General features: G+C 42.1%; 1 protein-coding gene across 1 annotated transcript; it reads left to right on the top strand.

Annotated features, from left to right (window-relative positions):
* Nucleotides 1-2,457: 2,457 nt before the first annotated feature.
* On the top strand, nucleotides 2,458-3,853 carry GNG12 (G protein subunit gamma 12). The gene is made up of 2 exons (XM_065409844.1): nucleotides 2,458-2,553; nucleotides 3,728-3,853. The coding sequence occupies exons 1-2, from the start codon at nucleotides 2,458-2,460 to the stop codon at nucleotides 3,851-3,853; spliced, it is 222 nt and encodes a 73-aa protein (XP_065265916.1).
* Nucleotides 3,854-19,813: the final 15,960 nt, after the last annotated feature.

The raw sequence follows: 19,813 nt of genomic DNA, 5'->3' as shown, positions 1-19,813 counted from the left end.
TTCTGGGTCCGGGTCCGGGCCGGAGCCGCTCAGCCGGGACCGAGACCGGCGCCGCGGGGCCCGAGCCGGGCTGGGCCAGAGCCACTCGGCCGGGACCGGGCTGGGGGTGTTCGGCCGGGGCCAGACCAGGGGGCCGCACTGCGCCTCCCTGGAACTCTCCTCGCACACCCCCCCCCCAGCTTACCTCCTGCCTGCTGCTTGTTTCAGGCTTCCCGCAAACATCTGATTCGCGGGAAGCAGGGGACGGGGAGGAGAAGGTGGGCGAAGCGTTCAGGGGAGGAGGGGGAAGTGGGCCGGTGGCGGGGTGGACAGCTGCGCGGGGCCCTCTAGGCGCAGGGCCCCATTCAGGGGAATCGGCCGAATCGGCCTAAAGCCGACCCTGGTTGCTCTCTTGCTTGGTCTGCAGACTGGATACACAAAGTACTGCTGTTTTCTCTGTGAATGGGATAGTCGTGCAAGAGATTCCCACTACATCAAGAAAGATTGGCCACTCCGACAGTCATTGGAGCCTGGGAGGAAAAGTGTTCAGCATCCACCACTTGTTGAATCAAGGAAGATTTTGTTACCACCCTTACACATCAAGCTGGGTCTGATGAAGAACTTTGTCAAGGCCATTGACAAAACACAAGCAGCTTTCAAGTACCTCCGTGGAAAATTTCCAAGGTTAAGTGAAGCTAAGATAAAGGAAGGTGTCTTTGTTGGTCCTCAGATTCGTGAACTTCTTCGAGATGATGCATTTGACCATGCACTGCGTGGCAAGGAAAAGACGGCATGGAAAGCCTTCCAGTTAGTGGCAATAAATTTTCTCGGAAACAACAAGGCAGACAACTACAGGTTGTTGGTGGAAAACCTCCTCAAGGCATACAAAAGCCTTGGTTGCAACATGTCACTAAAGATACATTTTTTGCACTCTCATCTAGATTTTTTTCCACCGAACTGCGGAGCAGTGAGCGACAAGCACGGCGAGCGATTTCACCAGGACATTGCAACAATGGAGAAACACTATCAGGGCAAATGGAGCCCATCAGTGCTTGCAGACTATTGCTGGACAGTGACAAGAGATGCTCCATTTAATGAATACAAGAGACAAGCCAAGAAGCGCCGAGTAGACACTGAATAGGACTAAACTATGTACATAATAGTTTTTTGCCTTTTGTTTCATAATAAATTTTATTTATATAACCCTTTTGCTGATTTTTAAAGTGTTACATAAACAGGACAGGTGAAATATTATCATGTAAAGCAACCATAAACACATGAAAAGACCTAGGTTTACAATTTATGATTAAAACTCTACTACCTACACAATATACATAGACATAAAATGTAAAAACTTAAAATATCTTAGAAACAGTAGCCAATCAGTTGTTTTAATTGTCATATTTGAATTCAGCACATCAAAATACATAATAAATAGCACATTTTATCTCTGAAGCAGACGACTTCTCAAAAATTGTAGACCAGTGTAATCAGTCTCAAAGTTGCTCACTCTTTTTACCAAAAACACATTTTGAGCCAGCCATGCGGGGTGTGTGGGTGTGTGTGTGTGTGTGTGTTGGGAGGGGAATTGGGGTGTGGAGTGGGAGTATTTCTCTAGACTTTGGCAGCTGTTATGTCTGATTCCTGTGAGAAGCTGGAAGATTGTTCTTAAGTCACTACAAAATCCAAACATAACCTTATCTGGGTGTGTGGTAAAGGAGGTGGGGGGGGGGGGGAGAAGAGCAGGAGGTGCACACATGACATTCTCTCTCCTAATGAGCAAGTGGGCCATTTCTCTGCCCCTTTCCTTCTCTGCTGACCTGCAGATCTGCCTGGGGAAAGGATGCTGTGCCACGTAAGGACGGTTGTAAAATACTCCTCCACCTACAAGAGAACCAGAGGCCAGCAGGAGAGAAATGGCATCTATCTCAGACATAGTGCCTCCTGACACAGTCTAGATTCCACAACCTCCCCTTGCTCGGGGCTGTGCCTAGGGGCAAAGTTCATCCCATGATAATCAGTAATAATACTCTAGCTTTGGAGAGGTATATGTGGCTCTAAAGCTAGTATCTGGCCCAGTATACAACTTTCCATAATCTTCTGTGCAGATGTCTGTTTTTAAAATGAGCATAGGAATACTTTTATGAATGTCTTCAACTTTAAGGGACTAAATAGATTAATAAAAAGCTGTTGGGGGAGGGAAATACAAGTGGAGAAACTATTAGTGGAGGCTGTATTTATATTAATGGGCTTGGAATTAGGGAGAAAAAAAAGATACATAAAAGCTTCAACAGTGTTCACTTTTTTTTTTTTTTTTTTGCTAGTGTTTTCTCTATACAATATCTGATCTGTCAACATTTCACATAAAAGAACTAAAAATCCTTTTTCAGCATATGGCATTGCCTCTATACAGGGAGGCAGTTTTTAGAAAAATAACCAATTGTTTTTCTTAACAGAGTTTGAGAGATTTCATTGAAAATGACTAGCAAAACAACTAGCACAACAAACAATATAGCTCAGGCACGAAGAACTGTACAGCAGTTAAGAATAGAAGCTTCTATCGAAAGAATAAAGGTGAGAAACATTCTTACTGATCTTTCTCTTTTTTTATATGAACCATGTGAATTACGGCAGGTATATTTTAGTAAACTCCCAATATATATGTACATTTTTTTTTTATTATGCAGTATACCTCACAGGGGTTATCTTTGAATGTGGTAGTTTCACTCATACCTGTGGTACTGAACTTTACAGATTTCCTTATTGTTGCAATAGAAAAAATTGTACCAAGAGTATAATAGGTACTTTATGGACGTGTAAGAAGACCAAATCTTTGCTACTGTGAGTTTATAATCTAAATCTATAATATGGAGTGGGTGGAAGATGAGATGTGATTTAAAGCAGGTTTTTTTTTCCAATTGAGCCATGTTAGTTTTGGATGTTTAAATTTTACTTTATATATATTTGCAGGTAGATCAAGGGTTTGTAGCCCTCTTGAAAGAGGAAGAGAGTTGAGACAGGGTGCACCTAAATTATGGTGGACAAGGAGCCCAAACTTCTCCCTTTTTCTCCCTGCCCCATCCAGTGGTTAAGGAATTTGATTAAGCTAAAATATCACCTATTAAGATATGGCTTTTTGTTGTTGTTCTAACCATACCATTCCTTGCCTTCATTCTCCATTTTATTAATACTCTCTGCAGTCTACCGACTGTCCAAACGTCAGCAGACTGGTTAATACACCTGACGTAGGTACTTTTCTTACAGTCAGCTAGAGATTAGGAACATGCAATGTCTTGCAAGGAAATGACTGAATCAATTTCCTAGAAACTGTAAGTCAATTGATGACACTTCAGTGATTATTAACAATGATATCTAAACATATAAAATCTTTTTACTAGAAGCCTGCTCTATTGTTCTGAACCTGCTGTTCAAATCTCAGAAAAATGTAAAGTTACTCATGCCTATCTTCCCAAAGTACCTTTAAAGACACAGCATCCTGGCTTATCCTTGTTTTTGCTTACTTTTTTCCCATTCTACCTCATCAAGGCCAGTCCAAGAAGCAAATCCCAGAAACTTTTGCATTATGCTTGGTGGCCTTAGCTCTGGACCTGAAGATTTTATGGATTTCTCAAACTCTGTTCTTCCATATGCAGAACTAATTCACTGTAGCTATGGATGCATCCCACAGCCCATTCCATCCTATTGCAAATGATCTGGGAATATTTACCATTTTGTGTCTTTTTGCTAGGTGTCAAAAGCATCAGCAGATCTCATGTGCTATTGTGAAGAACATGCCAGGAAAGATCCTTTACTAATGGGCATACCTGCTTCTGAAAACCCTTTCAAGGATAAAAAAACATGCATTATATTGTAGCAGAGCAGTAAGTACCTCCATAGCTTTCCCAAGCAAAACAGACTACAAGCAAATTATTAGAGAAATAACCTTATGGTCACCTGATATCAATGGTGTAAAACAGCAATGTATTTACTATGTGTGTAAACGAATTTTTAAGTTTAAGATTTTTTTTCTTTATAGTATCCTTACTGGGAAGGAAGATTATAAACTAAATTATCCTATTTCTTGTAAAATGGAATGGGGTCTGTGGCATGCAGCTGGTAATTCTCTTGTGTTGGCTTTTATGTCGATATAACTATGTTGCTCAGGGTGTGAAAAATCCATGCCTCCCGAGTGACGTAGTTATACCAGCCTAACCCCCCGTGTAGACAACTCTGTCGGCGGGAGAACTTCTCCCGTCGACATTGTTACTGCCTCTCTGGGAGGTGGATTAAATACGCCCATCGGTATAAGAGCATCTTCACTAAAGCGATCTGCTGCAGCACTGTATGTGAAGACTAGCCCTAAGGAGAGAGGCCTGGATGAGGTGAAGGTCTTTTTAAAAATGTGTAATGTCTGCATTTCAGTTTAAGGTATTAGGCTACACAATCAAGATCAAAGTTGCCTGATCTTCACCTACAGATCAGCAAGGTAGACAAGTAATTTGACTCTTAATCAAGATTAATTTACTGTAGCTTTTTAAAAATAGTGTATTTGTATTCAATTAGTGTATTTATGTATTGGTTGTGTGTGTGTGTGTGTGTATATATATATGTGTTTGTGTATATACACATTCCAAAGTGCATTCTCTGACAAGACTCCTTGCAAACAACTGCAGCAATTATTGATAAACTCCATAGGTTCATGCCTTTACCTTCAGTTATGTCTTAACTCTTTTTAAAAGTGAAAAATCTGTTTTTGTGTCAAGAATCAATAGATTTCTGATGATTTATGTAATTTTTCATTTTTGAGAAGATCTAATAAAGGAGAATTTTAATCCTTTTATTCTGCCCCTCTAAATTTTCTCCTCAAATTATGATGAATGTAGCTCCTTTAATAGGGCTACGTAAGACTCCAACACTTTGGAACTAGCATTTCTCTTGCCCCACTGCTAAGGTGAGGGGGAGGATTCTATCACTCCAAGCCACATGGGTCACCTGTGCAAGTCTCATTTAGGTTTTGTGCAGTGATCCAGGATTTGGTTCTTTTAATAATTGAGTTCCCCTTTTTTTAAGGAAAAAGAAGCCAAATCCTATCCAGATTATGATCAAGCAAATGTAATTGGATGGCCTTTCCATAACATCACTGATTTACAAATATCCTAATAAAGTTTATATACAAGTCTTGTGTATTGATGGAATAAGTGAGTGGAAAGAAAACAATATTGACTTCTAGTAGGTTACCAATGTGTTTTTGTGTGTGTGGGTGTTTCTCTATAGCCAGCTATACAATACCTGAAATTGTGATCTTCTGTTATGATATTTACAGAAATTATTAACCACTTTTAATTTACTGTTTTATGTTGCATGTGTCTAATTCTGTATTAAATTATATAGACACTGTTAATAATATGTTATGTTTTTAACAAACCTCCTTTCAAAAATCTAAATTTGAGACTTCCTGTAAGAAAAAATAAATGCACGGATTGTTCTGTGCTGACATTCAAATTATTTTTATAATTAGAATATTTTTCTAATAACAATTTCAAAACAATCTAGATTTTCACTGATTTTATTTACCATATTTCAGTCATCATTTTATAATGCATCTTGATAAAAATAGTAATTAACTTAGCTGTATACTTTCATAACTGAGCTACTAGCAGCAGTCATGCTGCATTTCTTCAGTTCTGTAATATCTTGTTTTTTTCAAAGTAACTTTTTACAACCAAAATATTGCCCTTCTGTTGATCTATTATGGCCTGTGTTGTCAGCAATTTGTGGCTAAATGTTTGAACTGTTTAGAACCCAAATGAATATATGAAAATGTAATATATACAAATATGGTGATACAAAGGTCATTTTGATACCTGGCTCTTTCTCTTTGGCCATTTCTAAGCTATTCGTTTATGATCCTTCTTACTCATAGAATTTCATGTCAGAAGTATTCAGCTAAATTAGAACTTTACAAACTCGTTTTATAACTACTTAAGTTGCATTAATTTGAGTAATGAGTTTAACTGCAGACTTTTTTTTAAACTTTAAACTTTTAAATTTTCTTTTGACCTGAATCCATTTTGTTCGGTTACTACTTCCATATCAAATCTATCCAGCATTTTTACAACTGGAGTCATAAGTGCCATGATTGTGGTTTTTAAGTTACTGAATCAAAACATGTAAATGATACATTTTAAAGTATTATCACAAACATGTTGCCATAAAACATACGCTACTGGAAATATTTTCATAAACAACTGGGGCCTGACTCAGTTCCCATTGAAGTCAATGAGAATTTTGCCATTGACTTCAGTGGGAGTATGAGGAGACTTGGGGTGACTAGCATACTGCACTTGTAACCTGTTGAAAGTGTCTTCATAAATATTAGGATTTTAAATGTTCATAGTGCCACAATGTATGCCTGTTTTTAAAGGATGAGTTAATAGTGATCTATTCACCCCTGTTTAATCTGAAGTGTATTTTTCTACTTTTTTCATACACTTTTGACATCTTTACAACGCAAGGACAAAATTTATAGCAGCAGCTGTTTAATTCTTTCTTATATCTATGCATTTAAATAGCAAAAGAGTTTTATTAGAACATAATTGCCCCTTTACCCACATATATATGGTTAGAAGTAGAGGAAATAGGGTGCCAACTTCTTTCAGGTGCCTTCTAACTTTTAGCCTAAAACACATGGAAACTATAATAAAACAGTGAAATACGACTGACTGTTTCTGATTACTTTTCTATAGGTTTTAAAATAAACTCTCTGTGTATTGTATTTTAAACACAATATGTAGTGTCATCTGAAGGTTCAAACAGCTACTTATGTTTTTATAATATTACTCTTTGTAAGTATACAAAATGCAGTATAAAGTAAACCTTTTTGTTTGATGAACTTGTGAAGAGAAGGAGTCATGCAGATTGGGAAGAATTGTGAAGATATATGGACTTTCTAGTTAGTGAGATGAAATAATGAAAACCAAACCACCCCAAATTCATAGCTGTTGGGATATTGGACGTTGCAGGAATGATTTTCAGCCAGGCTAGCTAAGCAGAAAAAGCGGAACCACAATACTGCAACTTACTTGGTGCTCTGAGTGCAGATACCTCAAATGTAAAATCTTTGTGATTGTAAAATGAACCTGATATTATTCCAGAAAATGTTAGGGTTCTTTTTCTTAAACTAAAAGGCCTATTTGCTTGTTTTTTTCCCCCTCTGGGTTTACTAATTTGATTGTTTTAATACTGTGTTGTTTTGTATTGTCATTGTAACTTCAGATTCACATGAATGTTATCACAATTATTTGCCTTTGACTTACAAATGGCTTTATGAAATCCTTTTGTTTTCTCTAACATGCTTTTGCCATTCATCGGTGAGCCTCTTAAAGTAGTTCATTGTGGTCTTTGTATGGAAGAGGGCTTCTTATAGAAATGAGAGAAAAAACTGTTAACCAAGAGAATTTGATGGATGGCTAACATGTTCAATATCATGGATATGAAATACTTTATTAAAAATATCACTGCTTTGTATATTGTTTCAGCTTGTCATTGTAGTTCAGGTCACTTTCCAATGCACAGAGCCTGTTGAGGAATTAGACAAATGTCAGCCATCCAGAGGGTCCGAAGGCTTTCAGCACAATGGTGTTGAACACTGACAAAGACGATGTTCTTGGAAGAAAGACAGACTAGATGTAAATTTGGGGTGGAGGTGGGAGGGGAAGGAATGACTCGCTCTGTAGGTAAAATTCGCTAAGCACCAGGGTTTAAATTGGGAGGGTGGCTGTGTATGTGCAGTGTTACTACCAACTGTAATCTTATGCGCCAAATCTTAGCTTCCTCTTTTTTAAAAAGTCTCTCTCACCTTGTGGTTACAAAAAAACAAAAAAAAAGTCAAAATGTAGCAGATAGAGAGCTCTGCCTGCTCATGCAGAGAACCTGAATTAAAAGCTCTGAGAGAAACTTAAATGGTGACTGCTCATCTCAAAGAAGTGTTAACTTGGTTGCTGAATGAGAATAAATTTAAATGTGAATGTTGTCTTTCACTGTTGATCAAAGCTTGTAGGGAAGGAGAGGGAAGATCATGTTATGAAGATCTGCATGGTGAACTTCAAGTGACATAATTTGTGATGCCATTAATTGGTAACATTTGGAAGAGTTGGTGCCTCTCTCCCCCCCCAGCTCCACAATCGAGGAGGAGCCAAGCCCATTAGGCTAGCAGAGCCTAACAGGTACCTGATCTGCACAGAGGGGAAACCAAGTCATAGCCCAGCAGAGCATGGAGGACTTATTTGGAACATCTGCACACTCTTCTAGTGAGTGGTATCTCAAGTGGGCAGACCTTGGAAGAATATGACTGTCTTATTTTTCCTGTTCTACTCTTGCGGAGCTCCATTGGGGTCAGTAGAGTTGTGCCAGCCCAGATTCAGCCCTGCATGAGGATCTCTGATTCAAATGCTCCCCTGGCTCAAAGGTATTTCTAACTTCCTCAGTATTATCCCTTTGGAGTTATAAGGACCCCTGCTTAAATTCTGGTGGGAGACATGTAGTTCAATGCATGTCTTTCTACAAAACCCAATCATGACTATATGACACACCTATTGAGATCCTTGAAATTTACCCATTGGGCTTCTTTAAATCTTGTTTCTATTTCCCTGGTGCCCTTTTATTAAGTCTTTCATACAGGAGAACCTCAGAATTACAAATCCCAGAGTTACAAACTGACCAATCAATCACACACCTCATTTGGAACTGGAAGTATGCAATCAGGCAGCAGCAGAAACCAAAAAAATATATAAACCAAATACAGTACAGTGCTGTTTTAAACATAATTTTTTTTTAAAGGGGGGGGCAGTATTTTTCTTCTGCATACTAAGTTTCAAGCTGTATTAAGTCAATGTTCAGTTGTAAACTTTTGAAAGAACTACTATAATTTTGTTCAGAGTTATGAACATTTCAGAGTTATGCACAACCTCCGTTCCTGGGGTGTTCGTAACTCTGAGGTTCTACTATAGTTGAAATAGAATTTGAGGCTATAATTTGTATTCCTGATTATCCTGTGTCAGTGTGATCTGTCTCACACTCAGTGAGCAGGTTCATATAAATGTTTTGTTTGGCCCAAGCATTGGGAGCTATGCAAATCATCCTAACTGACTGCCAGTAGTAAAAACTTCATGCCAAACCATCAGGCATTTTGTTAATGCCACATATTTTACTGGAAAATTGGTTGAGATGCTTATTTGTTATTAAAAACCCGTAGTAAGAGTACATACCAATTTTTTTAATATTATTTTTCATGTCCTTCCAGTTGCAAAACTGGTCTGTCTTAGTCCAGTTGCACAGCTCTCAGAGGCAGAGAGAAATTATAACTAGTAAATTTTTAAAATCCATAAAAAATATTAACTTTTAAGGGGTGATATCTCAAAGTCTGCCCAGGCTAGAAATAAGCTCCATATTCCCATTGGAATAGGGGACTCGGGGAGAATCATTCTCACCTCCCTAAAGGTATGAAGCATTTCTGTCTCCTGAATGCTTACAACCCAGATCTCCCGAGTCCTACCCCGCTGCTACAACACCATCCTTCCTTCATCCCAAATCCATGTGTCATTCATATATGTTAATAGAAAAAGCTCCTCTAAATTAATGTTCCATCTGGGGCTGCTGTGCTGGTGCCACAGATTGTGCCCATTCCAGAAGGAGGCAACAGCTGCTGGAATTCATTGAACAACTTGGCAGCCACAACACAGCTACCACTATACAGATGATGATAAACACAGCACTGAGGGGAACTTTCAAGCATGCCCTTCATCAATGAGCACATGCAGAGTACTAAGGCAAGTTACAGGGCCCCATCTAAACTAGTACGTAAGGGCTACTAATGTTCCTTTACACAGATCCTGCAAAAGCCCCCGTGTGATGCAGCATGCAGAAATGAGACAGCAGAAATTCAAATTGAAAGGAATTCTATTGAGTTAAAATATGATTTTAAAGCAAATACTTAGTTTTCTATAGCATTACTGCCCAACGTTATTAAAACTGATTTAAAAAAAAAAAAAAAAGATTCAACTTCACAGTATTTCTGCAGTTTGCTCCTTGTATTTCACTCAATTTGGACAGTACAGAAGAGTAGTCCCATTTCACTTTAGTTTATAATCATTTTATAGTCTGGTTCTGGTTCTCAGGCACTGGTTCAGTGTTTGAGTTCCAAACAGAGAAGGGGGAGGTTTAAATCCAAACAAAAAGCTGTTTGATTGGATTTTTTTTTCTTTTTAACATCAAGAAAATGTTTCTGTATGGTAGTTCAGGCCCAAAGAGTCAAAACAATCTGTCAGTGTCCCTGGGCATAAGAGATCTGACCTAATGGCCAATCCTGTTTGGACAGGAGTCAATGGTACAGCTACTGTTGACTTCAGTGAGAGCAGGATCAGGCCCTTATCGCAGTGCACTCCTTTTAAACTACTGGTGGCGTGGCACTTGCAAATGCGACACCATTCCACATCATGGCTCATGTGAGCAGATCCCTGCATCTGCAGGGAGTCCCACTAACTTCAGTGGGACTTGCCATGAGCCTGACTGTAGGACTGGGGCATATAATGCAATGGAAAATATTTCTACACTTAAGGGGGGTCTACTTACATTACCATTTTCAGAAACTCACTTAGTAATTAATCTGCAGCATTACAAAATGCACATTAGTTGATACTTACTCTCTTCAATTAAAATGATTGGAAATCATAGGTGGGGACACGAAAAGGGTGAAAACCTGGTTCCATTGATGTCAGTGGGGTCAGGATGTGTTTATTTTGGCTTTAACTGTGCTGCTCTCTGATCATTTTGCATATGGGCACATCTAATGCCTTTGTGAGTCATGGGAAAGTGAGAAATCTTGGCTGCCAAAGGGTTTCATCCAAGTCATGAAGCAATTCCAAGATACTTTCTGAAGTAAGAGCCCTGAGCCTGCCATGAAAGAGTTTAGAATTTCTACTGCTCTCAGCCAAAAGTTTTGGTTTTAGAATTTTGATAAGTGCAAAGTGCTTCACACACACTAAATCCAATAGCACTCATGTAGGAGAAATACATTCATTTCATGCATGGAGGCGGAGCGTGTTTAAGTTCATCATTATAAATAAAAGAAGACTTTAGGATTCTGCAGGAATGATCCAAAATGTCTTACAACAGCTCTTCCTGCCTGCATTCTTACAGTTAGTAATAGAAAGTGTCTTGCCCATTATCACATAGTAAGTCAAGGATGGAGCCAGCAAATTGTATCCATGAATACTGACTCCCAGACCTGTGCTCTAATCATTAGATGTCATATAGAAACTAATAGGCCCACCTGAATGCTTAAGTCTTTTTCCATGACATTATTTCACAATGATTGGGAGTGGGGGGGAGAATCTGTAATAATTAGTCTGAAACTTCCATCTTGTAATGAATTGGCCTCTGTGTACCACTGGCCTGTATGGGGTGGTTCCAAACTATTCAGTTGTGTCATAGGCCATGTACTGCAAACAGATAAAAGAGATTCTCTTTTAGATCATGTACTAGAGATCTGTGTTTCTGGAGTGGAAGGATGTGTGTTATAGCCCTACTCTTGCCACAAAGTTCAGAGTAGCTATATTGTGCTGCAAAGTAATAGCAGTGATGTTGCAGGTAGCCACAGCTGTTTTACAATACCTTTCCAGAAAACAGCTTATATTTGTATACATGCTAAAATGCCTTTCAGTGAGAAGGGCCACAAGAACTTTCTGTTCTCTGAGGGATTGTACACATTCATTCTGCTCTTGATGTACACTCGACCTGCACACATCAGAATTTTTTTCCCTCACTGGTACTCTCTGGGGTGGCTCAAGCACTGCCTGCTGCCACTCACCGCTGCACACTGGCATAAAGGGCCATGCTGCCCCAGAGTGCCCTCAGCTCCTTCTTACCACCCATGACAGTTGTTGGAATTGCTGTGCTTGCCTTAGCAAGTACTCTGTGTGTTCATTATAAATTAATTGTAGATAGTTTCTAGGTTTATAGTGATAGCACTTAGTTAATAGTGTAGATAGTATAAGTTTTTCTTTTTTGGTCCCAATTGGAGTGTTTTTCTGGTACTCGGTACTGAGGGATGCCTCAGTCACCGGGCTTCAAGCCCTGCATCTCTTGCCAGGTGGCACCAGAACAGGGGGGACAATGTCCACCCCCCCCCCCATTTTTTACCAGCTGTAAGGGCGAGCGATGGGAGGAGGGGGGGGGGAAGAGATGGCACAGGAGCAGGGTCTCAGGGGAAAGGCCAGTGTGAGGGTGGGGCCTGAGGGAGAAGGGGTGGTGTGAGGCTGGGACTTAGGGAGAAGGGGCGGGGTGGGGGCAGGGGCTCAGGGTGGCATGGCGGGTGAGACTACGGTTTGGGCACCTGTGGCACCCCCACTTTTAGGGTGCTTCCACTGCTCCTGTATCTTCCGCTAGGCCAATGCCCATAAGCGACCCACACTCAAACTGCTTGAAGTGTTTAGGGGAAGCGCTCATTCAGGATCATTGCCAGATCTGTGAAGACTTTAAGCCTCAGACAAGGAAAGAGAGAGAAGCCAGGCTAAAGTTTTTACTCATGGAGGCAGCCATGAGACGTCTGGTCGATCAGGCTCAGCAGCAAGTGCCTCGGCATTGTTTAGACGTGTGCCTCCTATGTGGCCTGAGTCCCGACACTGCTCACCCTCCTTAGTGCTTAAGAAGAGGTACAAGACCTGTAAGCAGACCACCAAGAGGGGATGGTCCTTGGTACCGAAGTCATCTAGGCATGGGCATAAGAGTAAAGTGCAGCTGAAACCTAAGCACTCCTCTTCAAGCTGGTACGGCTAACTCTGGCACTGAGGCAGGCACCGTCCTGTTCGGACCATGAGGGAGTGCCTTCTACATCTACGGCACTGCACGACCCCGAGACCAGCATCGGCCTAGTGGAAGATACAGGAGTGGCGGAAGCACTCTAAAAGTAGGGGTGCCACAGGTGCACAAACTGTGGTCCCACCTGCCAGGCCGAGCCCCAACCTCACACTGGCCTTTCCCCTGAGGCCCTGCCACTGCAGCACCTCTTCCCCAGGCCCTGCTCCTGTGCTATCTCTTCCCCGCAAGACCCCGCCCCCTGCTTGCTCCTCTCCGCCCTCTCCTCCCATCGCTCGCCCTTACGGCCGGTAAAAAATTGGGGGCATTTGCTGCAGTGAGAGAGCGGCTTAGCCTTTCGGTGCTGGTATACCCAGCGGTGCAGGAGCCCGCGCACTAAATACCAGCAGATGCAGGAGGGCAGCATCAGCATCGGTGCAGCGCTTGGTACCATGTCAACCTCTGTTGCCTCAAACTGTACGTCCACCAGTACTGTTGAAAGGGAAGCCTGCAATGTTGGTGGCACTACTTCCAACTCTGCACTGGACTCCAACATCATAGGGAGCAGCCCCTTCAGTCAGGGGAGGGAGAGTCACCCTCCTCTGAATTGGAGATTTGGCTCTTATGTTTCCCAGCCCTGGAGCTGCTCTCACTACTCTCCGCTAAGGCACTACTCCCCTGCCAGGGAACCTTCAGCAGGAGTAGTACCATCAAGTGGATGGCCAGGAGGTCACTGGACCCACTACCAGTCCAGTGGCCTTATTGGAACCTGTGGTTCCCCCCCTGGTTTCTAGGTCATACATGAGACGTTCCTGTTTTGTGTCCTCAGAGAGGCATGGGGCACCTACTCACCAGGCACTACCTTTTCTATAGCCCGATACCGAGCAGCAAGAGGTAGTTCAGGAGGACCCTGCTGGACAGCTAGTGGAGGAAGAGCTGCCTCAGCCTGTGCGGCCCTCTTCATCCTCTCCTGATGAGGCAATCTCATCAGGGGGCATTTAGCCTCCACCAGAGGACTATAAGGCCCACCAGGAGCTGTTAAAGAGGGTAGCCTTAAGCCTGGTGGAGGAGGCTAAAGAATCCTCACACTGCTTTGTTGACATTTTGGCCACAGCAAGGCCTTCAAGAGTGGCCTTACCTATTAACAAGGCAATTATAGACTTAAGGCTCTCTGGAAGACCCCTTTGTCCCTGTCCCCCCCCCCACCTTAAAAAGGGCTGAACATAAATACTATGTAGCTTCCCAGGGGGTTGAAATATATGTCTGTGGGAGCTGCTTTCCTGAAGAGACTATGAGTACAGGTCTACCCTTACCTGGACAACTTGCTAGTCAAAGGCTGGTCCAGGGCTCATGTTCGCTCCGATGTTCAACTCATCCAGTCAATCTTCAAAACTTTAGGTCTACAGATCAGCTTAGACAGTTCTACCCTTTGTCCAGTGCAGAGGATGGAGTTTATAGGAACAGTGCTAGACTCTACTCAAGCCAGAGCTTTCCTTCCAGACACAAGATATCAAACAATTTGATCTATTGTGGCACATTTTAAGGTCCACCCTCAGCTTTTGCTGACTATGATGATGGATGTGTCTGCCCTGGAATGGGGAGCTTATCTGGGGACCCCTCCAAACTCAAGGTCCTGAAGGGATCTCTCTCTGCATATTAATGTCAGAGAGCTAAGGACTGTCTGCCTCTCCTCTTCACATGTTAAAGGGGAAAGCCTGTTTGTTCTCACAGACAACACTCTGGTGATGTTTTACCTCAACGGGCTGAGAGGCGCTCGCTCTTCCCTGCTTTGTCAGGAAACAATTCACCTATGGAACTTTGATTGAATTGGCAATGCAAATCTCAAAGCCTTTTACCTTCCAGGGGTGCAGAACAAGCTGGCGGACTGCCTAAGCAGATCATTTATGAGCCACCATGAGATGTCTCTGCTCCTAAATGTAGCCAGATAAGTTTTTCAACAGTGGGGACTCCCAGCTAGACCTATTTGCAAACAAAGCCAACAGGAACTGCCAAAAATTTTGCACCCTCCAAGGCAACAGTCTCAGGTCCATCACAGAGGCTTTCCTAGATGAACAAGCTCTACTATGCTTTTCCTCCAATCCCACTCCTACACAGAGTGGCTGTAAAGATCAAGTGGGACCAGGCCCGAGTTATATTAATAGCCCCAGCATGGCCATGACAGCACTGTTTCTCACTCTATTGGATCTGTCAGTGGCACCTCCAATTTCACTCCTGTTGCACCCAGACTTGATCTCCCAAGATTATGGTTGGCTGTTCCACCAAACCTGTGGGCCCTTCATTTAATGGCCTGGAGGCTCTATGGCTAAATCCTAGGGAGGAGTTTTGCTCGGAGCAAGTTCACCATGTCTTGTTAAATAGTAGAAAGCCCTCCACCAGAGCTGCTTCCATATCAAAATGAAGGTTTTTTTCTGTCTGGTCTCCTCAATCCAGGGTCTTGCCACTGCAGTTCTCTACCATACATATCCTGGACTATCTATTGCACCTACAACAGCAGGGATTAGTGATTTCTGCTATCAAGGTCAACCTGGCAGCTTTCCATCCCCATGTGGATAACCATTCTATATTTTCTAATGATATGAGAATCAGATTTGTGAAGGGCTTTAACCTAATTTCGTTGAAGCTCATGGGGCCACCATTTGAGCCTGTATGAATGTGCTCCTTACTACATCTATCTCTGAGGGAGGCTTTTCTGGTAGTTATCACTTTATCCAGGAGAGTGGCCAAACTGCATATTCTGACATCCAAAATGCTTTCTACGATCTTTTTTAAGGATAAGGTGTACTTGCACCTTCATCTGAGATGTCTCTCTAAAGTGGTTTCTCATTTTCATATTAACCAGTCAATTTACTTTTGTGCATTTTATCCCAAACCACATGTGAATAGAGAGAAGCAACATCTGCACACCTTAGACATTAGAAGAGTGTTGGCGTTCTACAGAGACAGGACAGTACAGTTTTGTTTGTCAGACCCAACTATTTGTGGCCTTAGCAAACAGAATGAAGGGTCTCCTGGTCTCTTCAAAAAGAATTTCATCCTGGATCATTTCCTGCATTCATGTTTGCTGCTGGGCCCACTGATGGCACATTCCACAAGATTGCAAGCAGCCTCGAGGGAAGTCCTTGCACAAGTCCCTATACAGGACATTTGTAGCGCAGCAACCTGGTCTTCAGTTCACATCTTCCCATCCCATGATGCTGTTACTCAGTACTCCAGAGACGATGCTAAATTTGGCCAAGTTGTACTACAGTCTGTGTGCATGTGAATTTCAATCCCTCCTCCTACGTTATGGCTTGTGAGTCACCAGAAGTGGAATGCACATGTGCAATGACTCAGAAGAAAAAGCAGTTACTAACCTTTCGTAGCTGTTGTTCTTTGAGATGTGTTGCACATGCCCATTCCATGACCCACTCCTCTGCATCAGAATTGCCTGGCAAGAAGAAACTGAGGGAGCTCAGGGAAAACTGGGCCCTTTATGCCGGCACGTAGCAGCAGAGGGTGCTTGAGCCGCCCCCAATGGATACCACTGAGGGGAAAATTTCCAATGGCTGTGCACGGGGCACGCATACACCGTGAGTGGAATGGACATGTGCAGCACATCTTGAAGAATAACAGTTATGGAGGTTAGTAGCCATTTTCTCCATCTCCTCTGCTGAAACACAGCCTTGAGAAGAGTTGGAACAGGGCAACTATTCAGGATCAGCAACACTGCACAAGCTTCAGGTGGTGAAATGAATAACTGCTACAATTGACATTACGTGAGAAATTGAGATTTTTGTTTGTGATTACAAAACAACTAACCTGGACAGTCAACCTATGGAACTCATTGTCAGGGGATGTTGTGGAGGCCAAAAGTATAACTGGATTCAAAAAAAGAATTTAAAAAGTTCATGGAAGATAGATCCATCTATGACTATTAGCCAAAATGGTCAGGGATACCACCCCATGCATTGGGTTTCCCTAACCCTCTGACTGCCAGAAGCTGAGACTGGATGACAGGGGATGGATCAGTTGATAAATTGTGCTGTTCTGTTCATTCCCTCTGAAGCAACCACCGGCCACTGTCGGAAGCCAGGATACTGGGCTAGATGGAGCATTGGTCTAACCCACTATGTCCATTCTTATGTTCTAAGTCTGGGGAAAAGTGACTAGACATGGAAACTCTGCTCCCATGCCCTTCAGATTTGTGATTGGGGCAGATCTCACACAGCAGTAAGTTTTAAGATCTGTGCTATTTTATTCTACCTAGGCTTTTATACTGTGCCAATTGCCATGTTGTCTGGGCACTGTTAATGTAAGACTCCAAATATGCTACAAGTCTATCCATGCCCACTCATAGTGGTTTGGCACAGTTAGGAGTGTCTGTATTCTAACACACTGTCAGTCTGTGCTGTGCTTCCCTAATAATCTTTTATAACACTACTAACAAAAAAGACAGCGTTAGACCAGGTGGATGCTCCTAACAGTGCTGGACAAATTCCTGCTCACACCATTAGATTGGTTGTGGAGATGGGGCTTTAATGCCTGATCGGGATAAAATGAAGCTACTGGCTCGGGACAGATAGGGATTGTAGCTAATCCTCCAGATACTGATTCCAACATTCGTTACACCATTTACCTTATTGACTCAGGAACTAGCAACAAAAGGAACAAAGCCTGGGACACGGAGTTGAAGAAAGATTAAAGCTCTAGCAACCTCCAATTACATGTTTATAGTCACATATATTTAAGGGATGACTAAACTGTTTCCTTAATATCTTCAATTCTGCTTCTAACTTACTCCAGCACAACAGGAAGAGAGGGGATTTTTGATATGGGCATGAGTCGGGGGCGGGGGGGAAATCTCTAACACATTACGTCTTCAGTGTGTATTTACTTTTGAAATGCTGATAGTAAATTTAAATGCCATGGTAAAGCAGCACATCAGAATTTAAAGAGACACTGTCAAATTAAAAATGTTTTCCAAAAATTCCTTTCCTTTATCACTAATGCTGTCTTAGAATAATTTACTCTTCACCCTTTCTGCTGTAAATTTATCAGTGTCACTTGTGGTTAGAATCACTGTCACATTCTGGTGATCCTGCACTTATGTAATATGTGGGATGCAAACACTGCAGGGGAATGTTTAAACCTGAACTAAAAAACTGTTACTGGCTTTGTTTCAAATGACAAAAAGTTTCTATTAAGTCTGGAAAAAAATTAGTAAATGGGGGCCATAAACATTTCCTTTTAACTTTATTATTTGTATCACTGTAGCCATTAGGACTAGTCATGGCCCACAACCCTGTTTTGCTAGGTGCTGGAAAGACATAGTCCCTGCTCCACAGAACTTACAGTAAAAGTAGAAGACAAAACAGATGGGAAGTACAAGGAAACAATGAGACAATATTCGTTAGCATGACAGGTAGTAATCTCAGAACACCCGTGGTCTCAATATTGTCAATTTTTTTGTAGGCATCGGGACAAAGGGGAGTTTTGAGGCGGGATTTGAAAGTGGATTAAGAGAGCTTTGCAGATGTTTATAGGGAACTTCTCTGAGGCAGGGAGAAAGTATATTCTTTGCAGCAGTAATCAGAAGGGATATTAAGTGGGGCAAGTTAACCCACTGAGGCCTTAATCCTTCAAAAATTTACACATGTACTTTACTCCCAGAAATGGGACTCCTCCCAGGATTAAAGTTAAGTATATGTGTAAGGACATTTGCCGGATCAGGGCTCAAGTTTGCAATTAGCTAAAAGCAGCTGTCTTATAGTGCAAGATTCTCACACGCTGAGATAGCAAGTGCATCAAAAAGGGTCTAAAGTTAGGTGTCAGATGTTGTCTCCCACCAAACACTGACCCTAATAGAATATGAACCAGCAAATGAAACTTTTGTATTGCATACAGTTTGGCCCTACAATTAGTCTGCGTTTCCCAGAACCATACTAAAATTGGCCATATTCTGCCTTGCCTTACCCATAGTACAAACTCAGTCTGGTCATTGGGGGAACCCACAGGTTAAATGAGGGCAGAATTTGGTTGGTCTCTATGGATTGCCTGTCAGTCTTCTTTTACATGCAGTTAATCTGGACACAAGGCTTGCTGCAGAAAGAATGCCATTTGCAGGGTTATACTGGCTGCCTACGTAACTCCCAGGCCATGTGTCTGAAGTAGATGCCCTGCTGTCCAGAGGTCAAATGTAACTAGGCCTGAAACCAGGTAGAAGCAGAGTCTTCCCAGGTAGGAATACTAAAATGACAATCCTTCCAGGGTTTCTGGGCAATGACCCTGGCCAAAGCTGGATTAGCCTCTAAATTCCTTCTTGGCCTGTAAGGCCTTCTTCATCAGGTCCTGTACAGCTGGGCTGTAAGGAATATGGGTGCATGTTGCTGATGGAGAGATTCTAATGGCTAACTCACCCACTCCTACTCTTTTGTCTTTCTTTGATTTTGGTGGCTGCTCCATACAAGGAATCTATGCTTAGATGGTAACAGAACTGGCAGTGTTTGTCCTAATCTCCCCATCCCGCTAACAGGTGTTGATCCAGCAGGGAAAGTCTTAAGTGGGTATTACTGACTCAGTGCAGGTGCCTTGTTACCCTTCTCAAATACAAAGGAGGTAGGAGTTGCTAAGCGGTTCATGGACCAAGACATGAACTGCTTTTCAGCATAGGAACTTTGGTATAAAATTCTCAAAAGCACCTAACTCATTGACTTTCAATAGGACCTGAGCTCCTAAATTACTTAGGTGCTTTTGAAGTGCTTGAATAATACACAGCAGACCCCACTGTCACCAATGTACTTTTTTTTTTTAAACTATGACGGGGTTTAGGAATTAAACCCACATCCAGGCTTGGTCCTGTAACTTCTGTGTATATAAAACACCTGTGTGCTAAAATGAACCGTAGCTGCAGAATCAGCCCCTAGCATTGCAGAGTATTGAATCTGGCAAGAAAGTAAAAGCTAACACTAGGATTTTTGAGATT

The sequence above is a fragment of the Emys orbicularis genome, chromosome 8 (assembly GCF_028017835.1).
Source record: "Emys orbicularis isolate rEmyOrb1 chromosome 8, rEmyOrb1.hap1, whole genome shotgun sequence".
NCBI classification, from domain to species: Eukaryota; Metazoa; Chordata; order Testudines; family Emydidae; genus Emys; species Emys orbicularis.
The sequence above is the reverse complement of the archived record's forward strand: the minus strand, read 5'-3'. Positions and strand labels throughout refer to the sequence as shown.

Bases quoted from the DNA above. Each gene is read 5' to 3' on its own strand.
- GNG12 (XM_065409844.1), top strand. From the start codon at position 2,458: ATGACTAGCAAAACAACTAGCACAACAAACAATATAGCTCAGGCACGA. The intron at 2,554-3,727 runs GTGAGAAACATT...TCTTTTTGCTAG, and splicing joins CTTCTATCGAAAGAATAAAG to GTGTCAAAAGCATCAGCAGA.